At 41.1% G+C, this 24,573-nt stretch overlaps 1 protein-coding gene across 1 annotated transcript in view; it reads left to right on the top strand.

Moving 5' to 3' along the window:
- sema6bb (sema domain, transmembrane domain (TM), and cytoplasmic domain, (semaphorin) 6Bb) overlaps positions 1 to 24,573 on the top strand; it is a 131,292-nt gene that overhangs the window by 85,496 nt on the left and 21,223 nt on the right. The window contains exons 6-15 of the mRNA XM_078259150.1: positions 457 to 555; positions 1,959 to 2,049; positions 2,585 to 2,704; positions 3,268 to 3,356; positions 4,285 to 4,502; positions 11,920 to 12,051; positions 12,593 to 12,742; positions 14,049 to 14,228; positions 17,849 to 17,989; positions 21,847 to 21,924. Of these exons, the coding sequence (XP_078115276.1) occupies positions 457 to 555; positions 1,959 to 2,049; positions 2,585 to 2,704; positions 3,268 to 3,356; positions 4,285 to 4,502; positions 11,920 to 12,051; positions 12,593 to 12,742; positions 14,049 to 14,228; positions 17,849 to 17,989; positions 21,847 to 21,924 (1,298 nt within the window). The remainder of the gene's footprint in view (positions 1 to 456; positions 556 to 1,958; positions 2,050 to 2,584; positions 2,705 to 3,267; positions 3,357 to 4,284; positions 4,503 to 11,919; positions 12,052 to 12,592; positions 12,743 to 14,048; positions 14,229 to 17,848; positions 17,990 to 21,846; positions 21,925 to 24,573) is intronic.

Raw genomic sequence — 24,573 nt, 5'->3', positions numbered from 1 at the left:
ATTTCAAAGAATAGGCATAGAAGGATTAAACTGTGACTTGGGTTTATTTAGTCATTAAGCTCGCTTCATGTAGTTTGACGCCTCACGGTAGAGAAATTAGCTTTAAATCTGTTGCTTGTTTTAAAATCCTGAGGCTGGTTTGGATTACCGTCTGTCAATCAACCGTGTGTGTGTGTGTGTGTGTGTTTGTGTGTGTGTGTGTGTGTGTGAAGAAGGTAGACAGTTAAAGTCTCTGCAGGCTACATTCAGACTGTATCAATATGATTGACAGCGTTAATGGTGTAATAATTCCACACATCAGGCAACTGAAAAGCTTCATTTCGCAGAGCGGTTTGGATAATCAGTCCCTGAAAAATAAACTCAGTTTTTCCTCTATTCGCTCCATCATTTTGCCTATCTTCTCTTCACTTTTAACCCTCCTGCATATTAAGCTCTCCCTCTCTTTCTTCCCTGCAGGATGAATGCCGTAATTTCATGAAGGTGCTGCTCAGCAGAGAAGGAGGCCTGTTTGTGTGTGGGACCAACGCCTTCAACCCGCTATGTGCCAACTACACTGTAAGTCACCTTAACTTTTCTACTTCAACAGAGGTCTTGCTTCCTAAACACAATCAGTGCTCTGCCTCTTCAGGTGAAAATGTACAGCTTGATTAGAGTTGTTTTATTCAGTGCTGTGTTTACTTCCTCTCCGCTTATTTATCCTTCTGTCTGGCAGTTCCAGTGCCTTGTTTCCCTGAGATACAACAGTTGTTATTTCTCGGTGGTTAAACTTTGCGGTCTGCCGAGCTTGTTATCGCTGAGAGTCAGAGACGGATAATCAAGAAGAACACAAAGAGCGGAGAAGAGGAAGAGGATGGTATTCAGAGAGTAAGGGTGGAGACGTGACTTGATTTCTTTTGCTCGTTATTAAGAAAGCAAAGCAATTCCCCAGTTGGAGACGGAAAATAGACGCCAGAGTTTTAGCTACAAGTGTTAAGTGTTGACAGACCTGATTCACACAATTAGCTGCGGTGTACTCTGAATATTTCCTCTACCCTGTCCAAAACATATTCGTCAGAGTGTGAAGGTTTGTATCCTGAATCCTCCACCATGTAGCCGTATGTGCTCCACTTCCCGACCAATCCCTGTCTCGCTCAATTACAGTAACAATTTCAAACTTGTGGAAGAAAAACTACACATAAATATTAATCATCACCTCGGCTGATTTCACATCATTCTGCAGGAATATTAAATGAGCGATGAAGGCAGTTGCGTTGGCGAAAGAGAAAGTGAGAGGGGTGTGAAATCCTTTCACTATCAAAGGCTTTTTGAGATAAGTGTTATTTTCAGTCTCTTACATTTCAAACAAGCGCAACAGCGGAACACTGAGATGAACCTGGCCCATTATCTGTCAGCCACTAATGACATTCTACAACAGTGTATAAAACACCTGTCTCTCCATGATAGGCTGTCTGTTTCTCTGGGGTCTAGTTAGCGATGCTAGCTGCTGTTTTATTTATAGCTGATTTTTAATAAAACGACCTTTAAATTATTTCCTTTTCAGCTGCGGATGAGAATTATACTGTGCTGCTGAAATTGTTTGCTTTTGGCTGCTTTTCAGGTGGATATGTTTGTGATAGAGGGAGAGAGATGCCAAAGATAGATTTTACGGTGTATTCATGTATGACTTTATGAGGGTGTATGGCCCCCTGTGTGTCTGTATGTGTGTGTGTTTTATTTATGCATGAGAGGGTGACTCTTGTTGCTGCTGCTGTGCCTAATTGGCACCAGTGAATCATTAGTTTGCACTTAAGGTAACATTCCCTAATTGTCATTCCCTTTGTGACTTGTTTTCATAATGCTTCTGTAGACACATTCATATTGTTTACTGATTGATGTGTGTGTGTGTGTGTGTGTGTGTGTGTGTGTGTGTGTGTGTGTGTGTGTGTGTGTGTGTGTGTGTGTGTGTGTGTGTGTTCCAGGGAGACACTCTTGAGATGGTAGGAGACACGGTCAGTGGTATGGCGAGATGCCCCTATGACCCCAAACACGCCAATGTAGCTCTGTTTGCAGGTAAGACACTCTTTTAGTCTTTACTTCCTCATCTGCAGGTCGATCAGCACTGATGAATATTATTGAAAGTGCTACAGTACATACTGCAAGCTCAACGAAACGGAGCAATTGTAATTTTTCTGTTGTATTCATCTGCTTTGTTTACTTCATCTGATTTAAACACTCCACTATAATATAATCAACAGTGTTCTGTGGCTGAAACTGTAGAGAGCTATTACTGTTCAGCCATCATCCCATTAACTGATATGAGCTAGAAGAAAAAATGTTGGTGTTTTTTTTTTTTTGCGTGGGAGTGCTGCAAAGTTGCTGCAATTATATTGTTAACCGGTCAGTCATGTTGTCTTTATGATGCAGGACTTTCATAAAATGCTGTTGTTCACTCCAGCTGTATAGTTTGTGGTTATGCTGCTGCTTTAGCAGGCCGTCCAACTCACTAGAGTTTGTGTGTGTGTGTGTGTGTGTGTGTGTGTGTGTGTGTGTGTGTGTGTGTGTGTGTGTGTGTGTGTGTGTGTGTGTGTGTGTGTGTATGTGTCAGAGGGGAATCTGTTTACAGCCACAGTGACAGACTTCCTGGCCATTGATGCGGTGATCTATCGTAGCCTTGGGGACAGCCTCGCTCTGCGCACTGTCAAGCACGACTCCAAGTGGTTCAGAGGTACCTACAGACATGTGTGCATCAGAGTCTGGTGTTTTGAGTGTGTGTCGGCATCACTTAGCAGGATGCAGGATCGATACATGTGTCAGTAGCAGAGGGCTGAGTCAGCAGCCTGACAACTCCATGTTCAGGTCACTGGACACAAAGCTGTCAAACGTACTGCTCCCTGACAGAAAATCCACATCACGGTCACACCTAATGATGACAACAGGACATAAAAAAAATTTAAAAAAACTACACGATATCAGACACACAGGTTGTTGCCGGTCCCGGGTGTAATAGAGCCAAAATGCATAGCGTGAAACCGAGTTCTCGGAAACATCAGGGAGTCATAATGCGCTTATTGTTTGGTGTGAAATCCCCTTTCACCATGTAATGAAATTAAGCATGGCCTGTGCCTCTTTCTCACTGCCCTCATGTTACCTCGGTGTCATGGGAGTGAATGATGCATTTGCAAATGGAGACACTGTTTACTGTATGTTTTCTCTTGGTCCATCTATATTACATAAAACCCTTTTCCCTTTCTTCTCACTCTCTCACCTTTTCTCTCTCTCACAATATAGAGCCCTATTTTGTCAGTGCTGTGGAGTGGGGACCTCATATCTACTTCTTCTTCAGAGAGATAGCCATGGAGTTCAATTACCTGGAGAAGGTATAGAAGTCATTCTGATGAAAACATATCCCTCTGAACTCTCGGTATTCACACTGAGGAGCTGCTGGTCCATTCAGAGCATATTTTGAAAGGACTGTGGATGTGCATGTGTGGTTAGAAGGCAACACCATGAAAGCAGATGCCGCTCAAATACATCCCTTCTGCTATTATTTGAATGCCAATATCAACTCTTTTCCAACAGCTACACTGACCTTTCATCGTCATATTTGTTTGTCTGCCTATCTGATCCAACAAATCCTGGTCTGAGTTAACAATTCATGTCTTTATTAACCTGAGAAAATCCTTTTTGTATAGCTTTATATATATATATATATATATATGATATATATATATATATATATATATATATATATATATATATATATATATATATATATTCCCTGCCCTTACCAGAGCTGGGGGATACATCTTTAAAAAAAAATATCTTTATCAGGAGCTTCTCCTAATAAATTAGTAATTCACATTTGGGAAGAAGTGCTTGCACAAGGTCTCTGGCTTTGACATGGTTTATGGAGAGCAGAGACTTAAACAGCATCACTGTTGTGTGCATGAGGGCGTTCAAAGAAGCAATTTTGAGATGCGCTGACATTTTTATGAATAATTGATATTAGATTTGCCATTATAAAACAATGATCTGTCAAAACAGGGTTTCCGCATTACAAATAGCATGCAAGTGACTATTTAGAGCTCACCCTGAATTTGAACTAAATAGGCCATTTTGAAAATGAAACCCAAAGCCTGCTCCCCAGCTAATCATTGGAGTGATATGTCAGCTGTGCTTATACAGATATACAGTCATATATATATATATATATATATATACACATATACATGTCAGTATGGTGCAAGTGTATTTTGCATGCCTACATCTGCCCACATCTGCTTCTCTGGGCCTCACGACGTACAGGTGGTGGTGTCACGTGTGGCGCGGGTGTGCAAACGCGACCTGGGTGGGTCTCAGCGCGTCCTGGAGAAGCAGTGGACATCGTTCCTGAAGGCCCGTCTGAACTGCTCCGTCCCCGGTGATTCCCACTTCTACTTTAACCTGCTCCACTCCACCAGCCCCGTCATCAGGATGCACGGCAGGGACATAATCCTGGGGGTGTTTTCCACACCAGCAAACAGGTACAACCAGAGGCGATTTCTTTAAGACCCTAAAATGTCAAAAAATGAATGGTCAAATATGTACTATTGTGTTAACATTTTATTGACTAAAAATGTGTTAGAATACGTTCATCTCGAAGACGAGTTCGTTCAGAATCAGCTGACTCGATTTCCTTCTCATACATTCCCGTAGCGTCACAGTGCATTTCCCTGTTGAAGCCTAGTGTCCATTGACTTCAAAGGGGCTGCTTTGAGCAGTTTTTTTCAGTGCTTTGAAACTAGACGGTCATTGGATAAATGCTGCTATTGCTACTGCTAATTATGTCCCGCCCAAGGGCGCTCTGCGTCTCTGGGGGTCAATGGAGCAGTGGGCTGGCTTGGACTCCGGGCTTCTGCGTGATGATTGGAGGGTCTGTCGAAAGGCTGCATCTCCTTTTGATTGACAGCGATTTTGTACTATAAAAAGTCGCCGAAGTCAACCTATTTCTTGGTATTTGCTTGGCGAAATTGCTAGCCAATTTTCATCATACATTTCATACAATTATACACCACATTCCTTGTTTCAGTTTACCCTAATTCTTATATTTCCTCCTTCGAGTTTAATATCGTTTTGTTAGATTGTTTGTTCATTCATTCATTCATACAGTAGGCTATTCTAGTGTTGTAGGGGTGAACTAGCCAGCTAGCAAACTGCACACGATGGCAGACAATGCTAATATTGTCGACATGATTTTGGCAAAGCCATTTGAAAGTCTTCCTTACGAGGACAGCAGGGAAGATCAACACCTAAGATTGATTTAGTGCAAAGATAGGGCAAAGTAACAGGTCTTTTCAGCTCTCCTGGTATGACAAAGTTAGCTGGCTGACTGGAAGTGCTGTGACAAAGAAAATGTACTGCTGGCCATGCCTCTTGATAGAACCATCTCACGGATATTATAAATTATTATTATATTATTATTATTATTATTATTATATTATTATTATTATTATTATTATTATTATTATTACATAATATATTATTATTATTATTATTATATAGTATTATAATATTATTATAAATAAATGGACAATTTTTATGATGTAGGCCGAAAATGAGCTTCCCCTCTTTGAAAGACCAGCAGCCGCCACTGGGTACAACATACACGACATATTATCATATACCTTTAAACAAGTACCAAGGAACACAAATGTGTCTGGCCCCAATTAACACCAGGCGCGTCTGCGTTGCTATTCAAGTCAATGCTTGATATTCCACCAGCTGCTCCACAAAGCGTGCGTGAAGCGGCTCTCCGCTTCACTCCGCTAAAGATACACACCTTTTTTCACGCGAGCCGAGGGGCGTTCAGACAGCCGGGCATTAAGTGAGACTATCCAGTCAATTTACCAAAAGACACCCCCCAATATCTTTAATGTCTGCTTTACAACACCACGGACAACGAGAGATTAATCTTGGAGGTTGAAAAACGTAATAGACATCACAGATCTTTTTTTTTAAGGACAACACCAGAAAAAATAAGGCATGGCGTTTAACAGGAGTGCTTGGAGTGGAAGCTAGATACTTGCTTAATAAACACGTGATTGATCTGTAAAGTACTTGTAGAGACAATAAAAATCTGCGAGTCGGGCAGGCAAGATGCTCTGCTTCTGAGACGCTCCCGGGGTGGTATGGCGCGTGGCGGAGGACGGAACGAAACCGAAACGCAGCACAGACACGCCCGGTGGAGAATCGGAGTGACTCTGAGGGCTTAAGTGGATGGATTTCAATCTAAGTATTCTCTGGAAGGAGAAAAGGGCTTTCAATCAGAGTGTTGTATAAGAAATACACAGACATAGAAACACATCTTGACATACTTCCCTTGAAGAATACTTTCTGTGATAGACACCCAGTGTGAAGCAGCACTCACACTGCTCACCTTGAAAATGTAGGACCACCACAGTTGTTCCTTCACCTATGAAGTCGGAAAGAGCAAGGCTTCCTACAGGCCAATCAAAGCTCCAGAGAAATGAAAGAGGCTGTGTGGAGGTACAAAGGTCAAGATTGTGGGGTACAGAGTAATTTAAGGCACATGGCATGCTTTCATTGAGGACAAAAGGGTGATTCGTTGAAAGACAAGATTAAATTGAAAAAAGGTGAGAGGAGAGATGCTGCCTGGTAAATTGGGGGGGTTGGGGTTATTGGAGCCTGTAGGTATTTGCCGAGTCAGAGACAACACAAACAGCAAGCCAGATTGACTGAACACAGAGAAAGGAGAAGTGGGACAAACATATTTATGTGAGCTGCACATACTATAAACTTTGGATCCTTTAAATACAGGAAATATACATTTGTATCTATATTAGGGAGTCACTAATGTTCTGAAGTGATCTAGTGTTGAGTCTTACATTTTCCTAAAACAACTAAGAACACTGCCACAGTGGATCTCATCCCACTCAATTCCCTCTGCTGCAAGTGCAAATAAATACAACCGTTTTCATGATTCCTTTGTCTCTTCAGATACAGTTAGAGTAATCTACTAATTGTGCTTTGTTGAAATGCTCAATGAGGGAGATTCATTTACTTGTTAATAGGAACATTGTAGTGTGCATGTTTGTGGGAACATCCTCCAAGTTTCACAGGGATAAACATACTCTTTAAAATAAGGTATTGCTTCTGCATTTTGCTGTCTAAGTGACTAGAATCATTTAAACACTTATACACCAGTATACTTTTTCTGTAATGGCCACTTTACACTATCTAATTGGCCCTGACACCACTTACTGTGTCTGGTAGTGCAAGGCATTGAAGCAAACATATAGAAACTTTTACCTTCACTCTGGTCTGGAATCAATACAGTGCCTCACTTAAATGCAGCCAGCATCTTAGCTATCACCTGTCAGTGGTCCCAGGAAATATAAGACGAGACGTGTCTTAAAGCAGTGGGCTCCCAGTAAGAGACAGGAGAGAAAGAGGGGAAGAGAGACAATCAGAGAGTAAATGCGACTGGAGAGAAGACAGAGAGGAGAATGAAGAGGGAGACGGTGAACAAGAGGGGGAGAGATGGATAAAAAAATCTCAAGGACGAGGAAGTCAATAATGGACAACACGTGCATCCCTCGCTCTCTCTCTCTCTCTGAGATCTAAAACTGTTTCATCAGCTGCATCTTATCTGCGTGTTTGGAAGGACTACGCTGCGAGAGGGGGCCACTGCCTGCAGGGACAGATGGATGCTACACACACACACACACACACACACACACACACACACACACACACACACACACACACACACTCTCCCACTCTCATACACAAACACCCTTACAATGGTTCCCAGAGAACAGCATTTGCAGCATGCCACCAAGGAGAACCAGCTGAACACACACACCCCTGCTTGGGTAAACGGCTACTGGGTCCTATTTTAAATAACTGCCAGCAGAGAGAGAGAGCGAGAGAGAGACAGAGAGAGACAGAGAGAGAAAGAGAGAGAGAGAGAGAGAGAGAGAGAGAGGTTTAGATGGATGGATAAGGAGACGCTTTATGGAGAAAAATGAACACAAAGAGAACGAGAGAATGTGTTAGGTGAGCTGCAAAACTCCCACTGGCCCTGTGTGGCCCACTGCGTCGGACTGGCTAAGTGCTTGCCAGACAAATTGCTTTCACTGTCAGCATGCAGTGAAAACAGCATGAAGCAGGACCTGGGAGTGAAGGAATAGCTATTCTTTCCTGGCATTTGGCCATGGGCAGCATATATGGGACTGTATGGGAATAACCGGATAAAGTCGAGGTCTCTCTGAAGTTACTCATCTACTCCTGTGCCCACATACTCCAACGATCATTTTTTAGCCGCAAATTACCTTCTCAAATGTTATGAAGTTGCATTTTTGCGAGATCCTTCAGTCTCTACTTTCAGAGTATAAAATCGCCTCCAGTTGTCGATTCCTTTGTACATCCACCTCTGAAGCCCCAGGCCCTTCCTCTCGAAGAGGGATGAAAGAAGAGCTTGGATTTCCAACTGAGCATCTCCTGCACTCACACTCCTAATGCTCAAGAGGTCAAGGTGGTGTAGGGAGCAACAGCAAACTCGAAAAAAGGAGAATAAAAATATGAGACCATTGGGGAGAAGAATAGAATAGAAAGTACGTTTTGCTTTATTTAGCAACTCGAATAAGTGTGCATATGTCGACAGAACAGCAGCAAGATGTCAAATGGAAGGCTTACTGTCATCATGCTGCACTGGACTGGTAGTGAAAAACAAACAATTCTCATTATTTCTTAGCTATTGTTTTGGCGGCTGAAAAAGTCTATTGCTGCTGGAGCAGAATGACGTGGGCTCATTAGGTTTAATGGAGCCACGCAGGAATGCAAGGAAAACATCCCATGCAGAGTAAAGTAAATCTAGTGCATCCTGAGAGTGAGAGGCCATGTTTGGTTTTGGTTGTAAAGAATCCCATGTGAAAGGGTCAGACAGCAGGATGTCCCTCTGGGAAAACATGGCAGCGGAGGGGATATGAGGAGGACAAGGAGCAGGAGGAGAACAGGTTTACTGTGCCAGGAGAAGTGTGACACAAGGCAGGAGGCACAGATGTGCAAGCTAGTCACCCCCGGGCCTGCACAGGTAGAGAAGGCAGTGGGATGCATAGTTTAGGTATCTTGCTCAGGCTTGAGAAATGGGTATGGGAAAGGAACACCAACTACATGTGTAGTTGACAGCAGAGCCATGTCACAAGGAAAATACAGAGTTGTTACAGAGGTGTACACTATAGTCCACATGAGCTTGAATAGTCACGATAGGGAGAGAAGAGAATACCCACTGGGACCTGATGTGGAAAGGTAAAGGAAATGAAATGAAAAATGAGGTTGCTTGAATAAAAAAAAATGAGAACAGTTGGGAGGTTTGTGGTAGAATAAATGAAAGAATAGGTATGACTGAATAATATTAGAAATGAAGATAAAGGGTAGAAGTTCAGGAGGTATAGAGAAAAGAGTCTCCTAATTAAGGCCTAAGTTGAAAGGGTTTAATGTGAAACCTTTCATGATTTTGATCATAGTTTAGATCTGTACTATATTTTGTACAAAATTGTACATTGGTCTGTTCTAAAGGACATATGATTGGTCAGAAATACCTGGTAACAATCTTCTCTTCTAACTCTTGGCAAGAAAACAAATGAGCCTACTTCCCAAAATGTCAAACGATTCCTTTAAAATGTCAGTGGAGCCTTGTTCTACTGAACAAACAAAATACATTTTGGGTAGTTTGGAGTAAAGGTCATAAGTTTAGTGCAAGGCCACACCCATTGCTAAGTTTATTCCATCATGGCGGCCAAACTGTTTATCTGATTTGGCCAGAAAAAAAGGTAACATAGTTTATCTGAAACCCCTCTGGATTCATACGAAGTAAGCTGGAAATCAAGTCAAGTCAATCAAATGAAGTTAACAAACTCAAAAGCCTTGAAAATGATTTAAAAACATATACTTACTGTTGTACTTTCAGAGAATCGGATTCCTTAACCTTTAAATTGAAAAACATTTGAACAAAAATGATACAGCCCCCAAGGGGTTAAGTGATGTCATATTTCACAAGGTCTTTATTTTTGTGTTTGAGTGTACAACATTTGAAGAATCTGCAATTCATCAGTTAAACCCTTTAATTAATTAAAGGATTGACATTGAAACTTCCCCTGACTCCCACCTTCTCCTCTTTCTTGTCTACCCATACGAGGCTTCATGTGTCCGTGAGGACCATGTTATCCCAAGCTGTCAGAGAGCTTGTTAAACAGTGAGGAAGTACTTTAGACTCCGCAGCAGTCCTCCCAAACGGACACCCTATGCATCTTGCCTGCACAGCCTGTCACTCAACCCAAGTCAAGGAAAGAAGTGAAGGACGGACAAATGCCGATGGACAGGGAGAGATAGAGAGAGGGACAGGCAAAATTTGAAAGTAAACAAAGTAAAGTAGTCTCAAGTGTGCAAGGCGACTTTTAAACGTTTTGTGCACAAGAAAACAACACACATGGACTCATGGAGTAAAAGCAGGAGAGAGTACTACAGAGTGAAAATAAGAATAATTAAGAGAATTCTGAGAGAAAAACAGCCCGGGGCCTTTTGGCTTACTTCTGCTAGACAGCCCTACACGGGGCAAACCCAGTGACCTGCAACGAGAGAGAAAGGTGGGGGGAGGGGGCGGAGGGAGTGGTGGGATAAGGTAGAGAAAGGAAGCCAAGCTGGCACCAGTGCAGAGCTGGCAAACATGTCAAACATAACATCTGGTGCCGCCAGTCCTGAGAGAGACACCGTATCGTCCACAGACATGCCTGCAGCTCCCCCACGCTGGCCAGGGTTGAGTCACATCCCTGCCTGTGAATGATAGGTGCTGAGGGAGACGGCATGACCTGATCAAATGGCACATCAGGAGAGCACGGCTCCCTGCTGCAACCGAAATCCAGCCTTTGGGCGCTGCCTTTCCAAACAAACCCTTCTGTGGCTTTCAAAGGGGCACTCAACAGAAACGCCGCTCAGAATTACGAGGGCAGGCTGCACAGGCACTCAAATCACCAGAAAAGAAAGAAAAGAGAGAAAGAAGGTTGGAAACAGATGGGGTATGTGTGGGTTTTTTGTAGCAGCAGGTTGCAGGTGACTCAGTCTCTCAGGTTTTCTCAATGCGTGTGTATCGCTAAGGCATTAGCACTTAGTCACTAGCCCTCACACCACACACACCATTAGTCATTGACGAGGACACATTCAGAGCAGAGAGTTAAGTCTCAGAGCATGAAGCATGGGATGTGTTTTTAAAACTCATTTCTTATCTCATCCTGACACTGTTCTTTATTTCTCTGTCTCTGTAGTGCTTCCTCTTGCCAAAAACACAAAAATGTCAGGCTCGATGAAGAGATAGTGTAACTTTGTGAATTTTTTTTTTGGTTGTGTGTGTGTGGGCTATGGACACTCTTAAGCAGATGTTCTGTTCCCTGTTGCAGGGTAAATAGTTAAGCAGAACCCCCCCACCACCACCTCTTTAGGAAAGGCAAAATATTCAGTGACTCATTTCCTATTTCGTATTCCAGCCAAGACCTTTTCATGTGTCTAATCTAGCCATTCTTCGCCCACGGAGTTCACAACGTCTGTGATATCCAGTCTTTCTCAGTGACAATTTCCGTCAAGTTTTGAACATCAAAATATGAACAGCCCAAATCCAATTTGTCAACTTCGCTGGAAGCCTGTTCCTTTGCTCACACACAACAATTGACTTTCTACATTTGAAATTCTTTCCTTTCTCCTTCTCTATTTTTCAGTATTATCTACCTTGTCTTTTTTTTATCCCGACATTTATTCTTTCTGCACCCCTGTCGGAAGGTAAAGCCCACTTGAAACAGGACTCATTTTATGTCAGTTCAAAGTATTTATCAATTGACCGTCTCTGTCTCAATCTACCTCTGTCTCACCTCTCTGCCTCTGTCTCCATAGTATTCCAGGTTCGGCGGTGTGTGCCTTTGACATGGAGCAGCTGGCTGGAGTGTTCGAAGGGAGGTTCAAAGAGCAGAAATCACCTGAGTCTATTTGGACGCCTGTTCCAGATGAAGTCATCCCGAAGCCAAGGTGCAGATGGCTGTAATCAATTTATGCACCTGTGTTCATGCTGTTATCAGGAAGAAAACTGTATTATGAACCACCTGTATTCAATTCCGTCATAATACTGTTCTATAAAGGTGTGTTTTGCAAGTTGCAGGTTTGATTTCAGTTACAAGGTGAAACAAGTTGATTATACACCCATGTAATGGAGAATGCAGGAAGATGCTGCACATGATATTACAGCTTGTAAGAAGTTCAGTAAAATGAAAGTCATGTGGAAGTAGGAAATTCATTTTTCACAAGGACACAAATTGTTCTCTGCCAGTGTAAAGGCATGCCTTGACCTAGTGCAACTATCCCATCACTTGCCAAATGTTTCAAATAAGAGGTTGTTTTGACTAAATCAAATCAGTCCCTTGTTGAAAAAGTGCTATATGTCTGAATGTGAGACAATCAGACAGTCTAGACTGCTTAATTATATAACTATATCTATGCTGAGGCCTAAAGTAGTCATAAAAGAGCCTCTGTGCCATCTGCTAAACCATGTGCTGTAACTTGTTGTCCCCAGACCCGGTGGCTGTGCCGTTCAAGGTTCCAGGTTTAATTCCTCAAACGCGTTCCCTGATGAGATGCTCAACTTCGTCAAGACCCATCCTCTGATGGATGAAGCCGTCCCATCACTCGGACAAAGACCCTGGATTGTCAGAACCATGGTCAGGTGAGACTGAGCTCAGATAAGCAGTCAGACACCAAACCCTGTCTCCTGGTGATTATGTTAGGAGACATTTTTAATTACAACAACATATCTGACAAGTTGCAAAATGTTGATATGAAATGTATTTGCAAAACTACATCTATCATCTTTTTTACACAATACAAAATTCAACTAAAATATAATAAAGGCTTCATTGTTATTTTTTGATTGCTTAATGTTCAGGACAGAATGCAGTCTTGATTAATTATTGAGAAAGTCAAAAGTGACTTGAAGCGTGAGACAGGGTGTATTTACATTATAAACTTTTAACAGAAACCATACTCATATCCTAACTTTGATGCTTTGTATGCCAACCATCCACCCTGACCACCTCCATATGACTTCCATTCAGTTTTAAAACTTTACGTTTCCTGCACACAAAAATGTTACCATTGAACATAATCCAGGCAGCAATTACATTTCCATCAAGACATATTTGGAAAAACAAATTAGTAGTATACAACCATAATTTCTATACAAAAAAGAAGCTGACCTGCCAAACCTGCATGCTGGGAAGTCTGCTAATTATGTTTTAGAAACTTAATTGGATGAGTTTAGTGAACACTGAGCAGTACTGAGTTTATTCAACTCATCATTTCAAGTCACTGTATTAGTTATTAAATTGTCTGAAAATAAGTAATAAGTTGACTTGAAATTAATCAAACGTATATATTTATATTAACTTAAAGATCAAATGTAAGTTGATCCCACTAAACCCCTGTTTGATGTTTTACAGTGTACAGTAGCAGACAGGGTTGCAGACATACACAGATATATGTAAGCAAACACACACATGGTCTGTCTGTCTGGATTCCTTCTGTTAAACTGGTTGGGTGTTGAAGCCTGTGGTAGCAGGCAAGCAGCTTGTTAAACAAACAGCACAACATGGCTTCTATTCTGGTATACTGGCTCATACACACAGGACTATGTGTAGTTCAGCATCACTCTGCTATTGTTCCAAGACAAGCCCATTTACTTGACTGATATTATTAATGACTGAACGTCTGCCATAATTAGTTTATTATGCAAATTTGATGAGCATTTTCTTCTCTGTGGAATTCATTTCATTTTGCAGTGACTCAAGAGAAAATGGCATATTATGATTTAAATTCACAAGAGTCTTCTACACCTAAACCAATCAGTTGTAATGCACTTAAATCACAAATTTGCCTTTTGGAGTTACTTGATCATGCTTTTATCTTTTATGGAAGCAAAGTCCCAAATAAGTCACACAGCTCTGTGGCATTAATGCAGTGCTTTGTCTCTCCAGGTACCAGCTGAATAAGATGGTGGTGGATACAGAAGCTGGGCCTTATAGAAACCGAACCGTCCTGTTTCTTGGGTCAAGCAGAGGGACAATCCTCAAGTTCCTCATCATGCCCAACCAGGACAACACCGTCACCAACAGCAACATCTTCCTGGAGGAACTGGAGGGATTCAACCCTGATAAGTAAGACGCTTACAGAAATGAAATAGATGTTTATATTATATGTACTATTAAGGTAATCATCATAACCTTTATTTAAGGATCTCGAAAATCATTAAGGTTTCCCTCATTTTCAATGAATGCTGAGATACAAGACACAAAACATAAAGCACAAAAAGTAAATTGTACTCAATGAAAACAATCACACACGGTGAAGTGAAGTGATCTGAAATTACAATCTTAAAATGTGCAGGGGTAGGTGAACATTAACGGTGGATCCATGCTTTGGTGCGTAGAAACTAGTGCTGTCAGTTAAACATGTTATTAACGGCGTTAACGCAAACCCATTTTAACGGCGTCAATTTGTTTATCGCGAGATTTTTTTAATGTTATTTTTTTTATTTGTTTAACGTTCTTTTTGGCCTAGCAAACTTTGTAGTTTTTTTCACATGCTGTTGCAACAACTAATAACGTTAGAAAAAACTACAACACCACACCGGATCTAGCTAGACCGGAAACAAAACAACAGGCACGCCGCACACACTTGTTTGGGCTTGCGAGCCGGCCAAAGAGTAGTAGGATTCTGAATGGAAAGTTTACTTTTAAAAAGTTGCCAAATGGTTCCATTGACAAGACCAAAGTGATCTGTGTGTTTTGTCGTTGTGAAGTGAGCTATCATCGCAGCACGTCCAGTCTGAAATACCACTTGATGGCCAAGCACACGGCTGATGCGAAATCTCCGCCCCCTCGTCAAAGCCAGGCGACAATGGATGACTTCAGACAGAAGCACATTTGCACAAAGCAAGCTGATCCACTTTTCCATGTTGATAAGAGCATTAAAATGAGAAAAAATAATGGGACAAAAAGAAATCAAGGGACATTTAGAATAGATAAAAATGTGCAATTATTGCGATTAATTGCGAGTTAACTATGACATAATGTTATGTTTTTAATAAATACATTTTAATAAATTAAATATTTTAATCGTTTGACAGCACTAATAGAAACTAAAAGCAGATTTACCAAACTCAGAGTTAACCTGTGCGACATGAAGCATATGGCAATGTGTTGAGCGAGTTTGGTAAGGTCCTGTGATCCAGTTCAGCATAGATGCTATATATAGTGATGACAGTCCAACGAGAGTTTTATGGATGAAAAGACACAAATGTTTTTCACGCCTTTGTGTAATAATAGTAGGTAAATAGTTTGACATTTTTGGAAATATGCGTATTAGCTTTCTTGCTAAGAGTTAGATAAGAAGGTTGCTACCACTCTCATTTCTGTAGGTTAAATACGAAGCTACAGCTGGTTAGCTTAGCTTAGCACTGGAAACGGGGTGAAACAGCTAGCCTGGCTCTGTCCAAAGGTAACAAATCCATCTACCAGCACTTTTAAAGCTCATCAACACATATCTACAGTAGTTTGTTTAATCTGTAAGAAAAAACTATGTGTAAATTATTTTCAGTAACTTAAGCTCTTAAGCTTTAGCTGATTTCTTTTGTTTATAACCAGGCTAGCTCTTTCCCCCTGTTTCCAGTCTTTATGCTAAGCTAAGCTTATTGGCTGCTGCTGTTAGCACATATATTTACTGTACAGACATGAGAGTGGTGTCAATCTTGAGGAAAGGGTTAAGTGACATCTGGGGTTGATGTATACACAGCGAGGAGAGCTGGTGGTGTGATACGCCTAGAAAAAGAGTCACAAAGAAAGAAAAAAAAAGGCATGACATGTCCCCGAAACATAATATGTCCTGACTTATGCAGAAAGCCTCACCTATTCTTCGAGAGATACACATAATTGTGCAGGAGCCGAGCCGATGTAACCCCCATGCAGAGAATACAAATAGGGCAAAACAGAAAAGAATATGATTAGAGGCTAATATTTATTATCAGGAAATCTGAACATCTTCTAATGAGGTTGAGGACATACTGTATAACGGCATTACGGGGGAAACATCAGAAAGTAATGAAATGATGATAAAATCACATTATCCTTAATCTATAAAAAAAAAATTACATACTGTCAGTAAAAATGACCTCTTATCTTTTAAGCTAAATCATATTTAATATCTGGATCTTAACAAAAGATTGGAGTGGGCTTCTTGTCCCTTTCTAATTAGCATTTGGTACGAGGCAGGCAGATTTGAGGTTTCATTGGATGCCCATCACTACGTAATGAACACTGGGTACAATGCCTTTTTCAATCTTCATTTTTGCTTTTGTTCCCTCTTGAGATGCAGTGTTCCACATGGTGGATGGCTGCAGGCTGAGGGGGAAGACGATTTTCACACAGATGTAGGCAGATTTGGCTGGCGATTATCTTTCACCAAGGCTAATTAGAGGCATTTAAAAAGAAAGAACATGTTTCTAAACGCAGGCTTTCTGTCGTGGTAATTGTGCTCCCTGATATATATATATACTATTTCTCCTGCAATAAGAGGAAACAAAACGATTATTTCTCAAAGCAACTGGCTGGAAACACACTTTCTTCCAACAGTGGAGTCCAATCTACTTGTACTGTTCTATTTAGTAATCAACATCCTTCCTTTCCCAACCCCTCCAAAATATGCTCGCTAATTTGTGTCTCAGCTTATTGGTACTGCTTCAGGCTTGACAAAATGAGGGATAGTGATGGCAAGTGAAATGAGGGGACTGTGCGATGGATGAGCTGCTCTGGACTAGAGCCAGTGTGTGAGGGATAATTTGGTGTGCATGGTGAGCCCACCAGGAGGTCAGTGACAGTCACCCTGCTATAACAGCAGGCACCCAGCTAATCAGGAGACAAAGCACAGCCACATCACTTTTTCTTCTATTTTATGCTCCAGGCCAGGCCACCTCCAACCTCACCTTACATACACAGACAAAGAGATGCCTTGTGCCCTGTAATAAACCCCAGGGTACACAGGAGCAGGGTCATCTTTTAGGAAGTCAGCAAAGGAATAAATCACTGCTCTGTGATTTGCCAGTTGCCATAATGGACCAGGAAATAAGAGAGATGCATCACTAATAGAGCCTGTATCTTCTTCTATTTTCGCCCCTCCATCTGATCCTGGCTCTGCACCTAGTATTTTCTTTTCATTATTCTCCCGCCGTTGTTTCTTTGCCTTTTTCCTGCATTTGTTAGCTGTTTATTCTATTTTTTCCACTTTCCCCAACATCTGCTCCCCCTCCTTTTCCCTGCTTTTCGTAATATTGTCTGTGAAGAATGACTCACAGCTTGGCCTTAGCAGAATGATAGATTCTTCCGCTGCAATGTTATTACCATAAACCATCCAGATACAACTGATGCATGAGTGCACATGTGCATAAAAAGGTATAAATCCGCTGCACGGAGGTAGGTCGGTGCCAGCTATCGTAGCTCTAAGTGCCAATTAGAAGTGATTCAGCTCCTGGCTGCTGTTTTTTGATGGCCAGCTGACCTCTCGAACCTCTACAATCAGCACAGTGCATATTTGGATTGACACTGTAAAATCTGGCTACACGGCTACCTCTCATCTCTTTCACTTATTGTGGCTTTTATTTATAGATCTGTTTGTGTTTGGCTGTTTCACATTGAGTCATGAGAAATGTTTTCCTGCTGCAAAGCTCAGTGAGGTCAGAGGTTTAATGTGCCTAATGCATTTTTGCGTTTTGTGTGTGTTGCAGGTGTGCGGAAGACTCTCTGCAGGCCAGGCAGCTGTTGTCTCTGACTCTGGACCGGGCCAGCCACACTCTGCTCCTCGCCTTCCCCTCCTGTGTGGTCAGAGTGCCAGTGGCACGATGCCAGCTCTACTCCCGGTGCATGAAGTAAGTGTGCACCAAACGCTCAAACATAAAAGGGCAGCGGGCAGCATAACAAGAAGTGAGGTGATCATTCAAGAACCATCTGGCTTTCACAAGTGTCCTTGAGTATAACACTGTGATCCTCTGCCAGCTCCAGGGTTGCTGCTCTGTAGCTGACCTGAATTTTCCTGCAATAATAACCAAACTACAACTTAATAACAACTATCACTGTACCCTTGAGTGTGTGCTAATCTGTTAAATGCTGCATAATACTGAAATGTAGGCAAAATACAATAAATGCGCCAGTAAATTGGAAGAAACTCTAATAAAAGCTGTTAGTGTAATACTTCACCATAAAATATAATGCTGTGTTATTACCTTTGCCTGTAATTTTAACTTGACCATAGATGTACCATCACTTTAATGGATAACTAGAAAAGTGCAGTCAGTAGAGTGCAGATCTCCCAAGTTGTGTGCACATTGCCATCATGTTGACCAAAAAGTTGCTCAGTGTATCGCCACCAAAAGTGATGAGTTAACCGATAAAGGCATTTCAGCAGTTGGCTGATATAATTGAATGTTTAAAACGACCACTGCTGTAATGTTTCTTTGATTGAATGAATACAAACCACAATTGTATAACCTTGGTGTGCAAATCTGGACAGGAATAATTCCTTAACACCAGCGATGTAAAGTGTCAATTTCAAATGCTCAAGGATGCGCTGCCCCGCAACACTTCATGCCACTGTCCTACTTCCAGCCTCGCCAACCCTTTTTTCACTCGCTCCCTGCTTGTACATCCCAGCTGCCAAAGCAGCTCTACAGTCAAGATGGCGAAAACAGGGATTCATTGATTTCGTATTGTGCCTAATTTTAGTGAAACATTGGGTATAGAATAAATCTGCAGATGCTCCGGTTCAAAATGATACCAAACTGTCAGTTTTGGAGCCACGACAAAGGCCAAAATGTGGCCTGCAACAGACTGGTTAAGGCTTGTTTTTGGCCTAGCCAATTTCTGGAAACCTTGCAGCCAGTTATGACGAGAGAGGAGTCAGCAGTCAGGAGTCAGTCACTTAAGCATACAGTCGTACATGTGCACAAAAAATATGAGGCTGATGGGTCCTGTAGTATGCAAGATTAGCTGTGGACAGACACCCACGCACCGAGCATTCACACACACGACCGAACACATGATCCCAATACCAAATGATAATAATTTACAGTAATGAAGCTTACAAGAAGAGTAAGCATGTAGCAAAACCATATAATTGTTGAATAATAGTAGTACATCATAATTTACAGTGTAGTACAGTATAAGGCATAATCAGTAGTCAGTGTGTGAATTATTATTATTATTTAGCAGCTAATTTATTTTGTAGAGAGATTGTACAGTATTTCATCACTTTTTCCAGCAGTTATAAGATTATAAGAAGCTCCAGTGAAGTTTTTGTTGTTCTGGCAGTTTGCCATTATGAATGTGTTTAACTTAAACTGAAGGTGCAGCAGTACTCCGAATCCACTAATCCTACTTAATTAAACATAACAATGCATATATTCAAAGTAATTACTTTTCACCTGCATACACACCTGCAATATACACAAGCACCACAATACAGACTCCCTCGCTGGCACATTTCCTCAGTCTCGATGCCCGTGGCTGTGGCCCGTTAGGCTCCACTAACACACTAACACACACCAGCACATCAGGCGTGCAGTTTGTTCGCTGAACCAGGTGAGTCATACAAGCGTGTAATCCAGAAGCACATTAAGAAACACTCACATGCTTTCTGAGGTGGGTTTAGTGTGTGCGTTTATGTGTTTAGATGAGAGACTGAGAGTTAATGTTGTGTATGCGAGAATGTTCAAGATTTCTTAGTCACGCTTCGGCAGCTGCAGGTCTGCTTTTTAACCTTCGAAGAGTGTTTGTTTGTGAGTGCTTCCTTTCCACACAGCTTTCAGTCTACATGGCTGTCTTTTTTTCAAATACATCTTTTATAATTCAACATTTTACAGTCTGCTTTCCAATGCATACAGTTGCAGATTGACCTTTTAATCTCATTTAACCCCACATGCAGACCCGTCACAAAGTCATGTTGTGCAGCAAGCCCCCAGTCCGTTATTAAAGGACCATATTAGAGGTTTTGCATATTATCGGTCAACAACAAATAATCTCTTTTAGGCTACCTGACATCCCCACCATCCATTGTTTTCAAAATATTTCACCGGTTTTTATGTTGATTCCCTTTTATGTGTACAGTAATTTCTATTCATGACACTAGTGTGTTATAAAAATGTACTTACAGAGAGTTGAATTTGTCTTGAGATTGGTAATCCTCAACAGTGAACATCTCTGGCTTTTGTTCTGTTTTTTTGCATACTAACATCTGATGTTTAAGAGATGGAGTTGAAATATATATAATTTATGAACCATGTATTCTGAAAATCAAACCATGGAGACAAACCGCAAGCAACATGGAAATTGTGAAACCGTTATTGATAAAATATATATGATAAAAACTTGGTGATTTCCTGCATATAAAAGCATATAAAAGGTTGCTGTTACAGATAGCTCTCAAATACCAAAATGTTTCAATTTCCTAGACCTAGTTTTAGGAAAACTATCTTTCACCAAACTTCTATCTGCATCCCCACCCTCTCGTAAGCAATTAACTTCCTGGCTTCATTCCGAGAACTACTTTATGACCAAGGCTAAGGCCTAGCTGTGAGTCATACCTCTAATTAAATAACAAGAAAGCGTTTGAAATAAAATCTGTTTCTGCTCTCAACCACATTACATACAGCCTGGCCAATATTGAAGTAGATCACAAAATATTCACTGTGATGAATAACAAGTTTCAAGTCTTAAGAAGTTGGAAATAAATGGCAATGAATAAATCAGTGTAAGATAGCTAGATAGATAGCCTTTATTGTCATAGTACATGGAATCATTCAGTGAGTAGAAAGTGCAAAACTAATAAAAATAAAAACAAAACAAGACATATCATACATTCAGGGCATAACAATTAAATACATAGGAATTGCACATGAAAGGGGGCCAGTAATAAGATAAAGTAGCAAAGTGAATTTTACATTAAAAGATTTTTCATCTTTGTAAGCTTTGGTTATTTACAGGAATTTAGAGTTCTGATGGCCCCCCAAGGGGAAGAAAATGTTTTTTAATCTGTTTGCTGGGCTCTTTATGCACCTGTACCGCCTGGCATAGGGCAGGAGGTTGAACAAGTGCTGTCCAGGGTGAGAAGGGTCTTTAAATAAATGCCTTGCCTGCTGAGACACAGAGAGCTGGAGATGTCCTCCATGGAATGCAGTGTAGAGCTTTCCTGTCTGCCACTGAGCAGTACCACACCGTCATACAGTATGTCAGTGTACTATCAATGCTAGAGTGGTAGAAGGACACCAAAAGCTTCCTCTCAACGTGGTTCCTCCGCAGCACATTCAGTAAATGTAGTCTCTGTTAGGCCTTTTTTTTACCATGCTGTTGTGTTGGCAGACCCAGAGAGATCCTCCACAATGTGGGTTTCCAGGAATTTGAAGGAGGAGACCCTCTCAACACTCGACATGATTTGTAGTTGATGGGCTCAGATTTTCAAAAATAATCGATGTGACGACATCCTGACTTTGGGTTCTGAGCATGACCTCAGTGCAAACTAAATTAATTATCGAATAATCAAAACATAATCCCTAAATGAATCAATAATGAAAATAATAAGTTAGTCGCAGCCCTTACTTCATGTGTGGAATTGGGGAAGTGCCCCTTTGCATTGTAGTCAAGATAAAGCAACATTTAAGCTACATACTGTACAGGGAATGTAAAGTGAAAAGAGGTTCAGAATTAAGTGATTTTTTTTTGTGTGTCTCTGCAGGAACTGTATTGCCTCCAGGGATCCTTACTGTGGCTGGACCAGAGGAAGCACCTGCTCTTTCCTCAGACCTGGGACCAGGTATGACACCTCTCCATTCGTATATATATACATCACCACAACACGCACACCGTCGTAAATACAGTACCTGCCCTGCATCAACATACACACTCTGTCGGGTCTTTCTTTGAGTCTGTCTTGAGTTTTACCACCTTTTTTTGTTCCCCCTCTCCTTGATCCAACAGTTTATTTCTTTTGTTTTGTTTTGATTTGATTTATTTTATACTTACTCTACTTTTATCATTCTTCTTAAGGTTATTTTTCTGACAGCACACCTATCAGACCACCCGTAGATACGTCCCATATATTATTTTTCTGGTCTGGAAGTCCTCGGTTCTATCTGCAACTACTTGAGTAACATCTGTGCCCTCTAAGTAGCCTGTCTGCTCTTTGTACATTATTGATTCAAGATGTCTGCTGCCGCTGTTAAACCATACTATGTTCTTTCACTTTGCTTGTTATCAAGTGGCAGCCATATAACACTGTGTAGGTGTGTGAGGGAGAGCAGAGTTTTTGTGTCTGTTGTGGAAAACTGTCTGTGTTATGCAGATGTACTCAGAGAGTGTGTTGTCTGTGTGAATGTGAGAGAGAGAGAGAGAGTGTGTGTGTGTGTGTGTGTGTGTGTGTGTGTGTGTTTTGTGTTTGTGTGACCTCTCTCTTTCTCCTGCTACTGAAACGTGGCGGTTTGTCTTGACAGCTCACCTCCAGTCGTGGCTGCCTCCCTCCAGTGAAATCAAATCTCTATTTAGTTGGGCTGCTTATTGAATTAGGCCTTCAAAACACAGGTGTAGTGCCAGCAGAACAGACAACATGCGCCTTTAGACCACCTCGGGCTGCCTGCTTATACTATTAAAGGCCTCTGTGTTGGTCTTGATTCGATTAACCAAGGGCGGTCAACTCAGCAATCGATTTTGCATTAAGTTACTGTGGATTTCCTCTTTGTGGACTAAATGCAACCTCTCTTTTCAAGATGGCGCCAGAGGAGAGCTCATCAGTTGATGGTATATAACATTAGATTGTAATTTGGGCAGTTTCCGAGGAAAGTTTTGTGTTCTTCATGAAAATAGTTGTGATTGTTCCTGACTGTTCCAGAGTGATGTTATTGTACTGCTTAACAAGGTGATACAAAGAATTTCTCATCTTCGTTTGCTTCTGCCAGTAAGAATACTGTGACAAATCAACTGTGTATCCGTTACTTACAAAGTGTTTCAACTTCTCTGCTCATTTAACTATTCACTCTCTCTTAATTGCAACATGTAATCAAACCGTAATTTCAATTTTTATCAGTATCAATATCAATATTTTCACATACGTACAACTGCAAAAGTAACCTCTGGGGTACAAGTACTCCTGTTTGGGACTCATTGCAGTAAACACTCAAGCATCCAACATGAATACACATATGGTCTTTAAATATAGATCCAGTGCACCTGGGAGAAAGTGCTGGTGACAAAAACACTGTCAAAAAAACAACACAGACCCACAAAGCTAATGTATACAAGGTAAATGACCCACAGAGCGAGAGAGGCAGCCAACTGAACAAAAAACATTATTCTTTATTAAGGTGACAACCCACTGTTGGTTCACAGTTGGACTAATTTGTCACAGTGATTTCTAGGTATTAAAAGCAGGGATGTTGGCTGTGCTGCTGCCTGAGCCTTTAGCTAATTTCAGAATACTGACTGCTTTTTTTGTGCTGTGGTTCTTCTAAGGTTGCTTGTAGGCCAAATAGTGATTCAGTGTAACAGCACTATTCGTGGAACCATCCAGAGCTTTATTTAATTCTATGTAAAGATTACCCTTTTTAATCCAAAGTGTCATCAGTGGTTTTGACTGACTCGCTACCACAAATGATCAAGCAAAGCTGGCTATATCTATCCATATTATTGCAGAGGTAACTCTTCCACTCTAAATTACACTGGTTGAGGTGGCTAAAAGGGTCTTTTACTCCAGTTAAAGAATCAGGCTCCAGAGAAGGGATATTCTTCAAATAGTTTATTCAACTTATGCCCAGCTCAGTCTGGTAGGTATACTCCATATGGGGCTTTGTATGCATGAGGGTACGTGTGATTTGTTGGTAAACCGATATGGATGCATTCAAAAAATATGTCATTCCCTAAAGGCCTGTAACTTTGAATAAGCTCCCATAAGCTCCCATAAATGTTCCTTGAATTATTACATAGACTTGCATCAAGTCACCTGAGTCTCAGTCAATAAAAATATTTATATATGTATATATATGCATGCCTTGGTAACATAAACTAATAGATCGTGCATTAAAGTCAACAGATTTTTATTTTTGTGTGGATAAGACAAACGAGATATAACGTCTTAATTAGTGACATTTTAGAGGTGCCTGTTGTTTGGACAGAGTCAGGCTAGCTGTCTTTATGCTAAGCTAAGCTAAACATTTCCTGGCTCTTGCTACATACAGTGTTTACTGCACAGAGATGAGAGTGATGTTGAGCTTCTTGTCTTACTATGGGCAAGAAAACAAACTATAACATTGTTGAATTATTCCTTTAATACACTTATTTTGGGTGGAAGTAGTCTTTTTCAGTGTGAATAGCTTTTAAGGCACAAAAGTACCCCTATGTTAGTTAGACATGGTCATTATGTATACTGTAGACCTGATTAGTGTGCGTGTGTGCGTGTGTGCGTGCATGCGTG

Source organism: Sander vitreus, chromosome 9, assembly GCF_031162955.1.
Source record: "Sander vitreus isolate 19-12246 chromosome 9, sanVit1, whole genome shotgun sequence".
NCBI classification, from domain to species: domain Eukaryota; kingdom Metazoa; phylum Chordata; class Actinopteri; order Perciformes; family Percidae; genus Sander; species Sander vitreus.
Note: the sequence above shows the minus strand (reverse complement) of the source record. Positions and strands in the feature narration are given on the sequence as shown.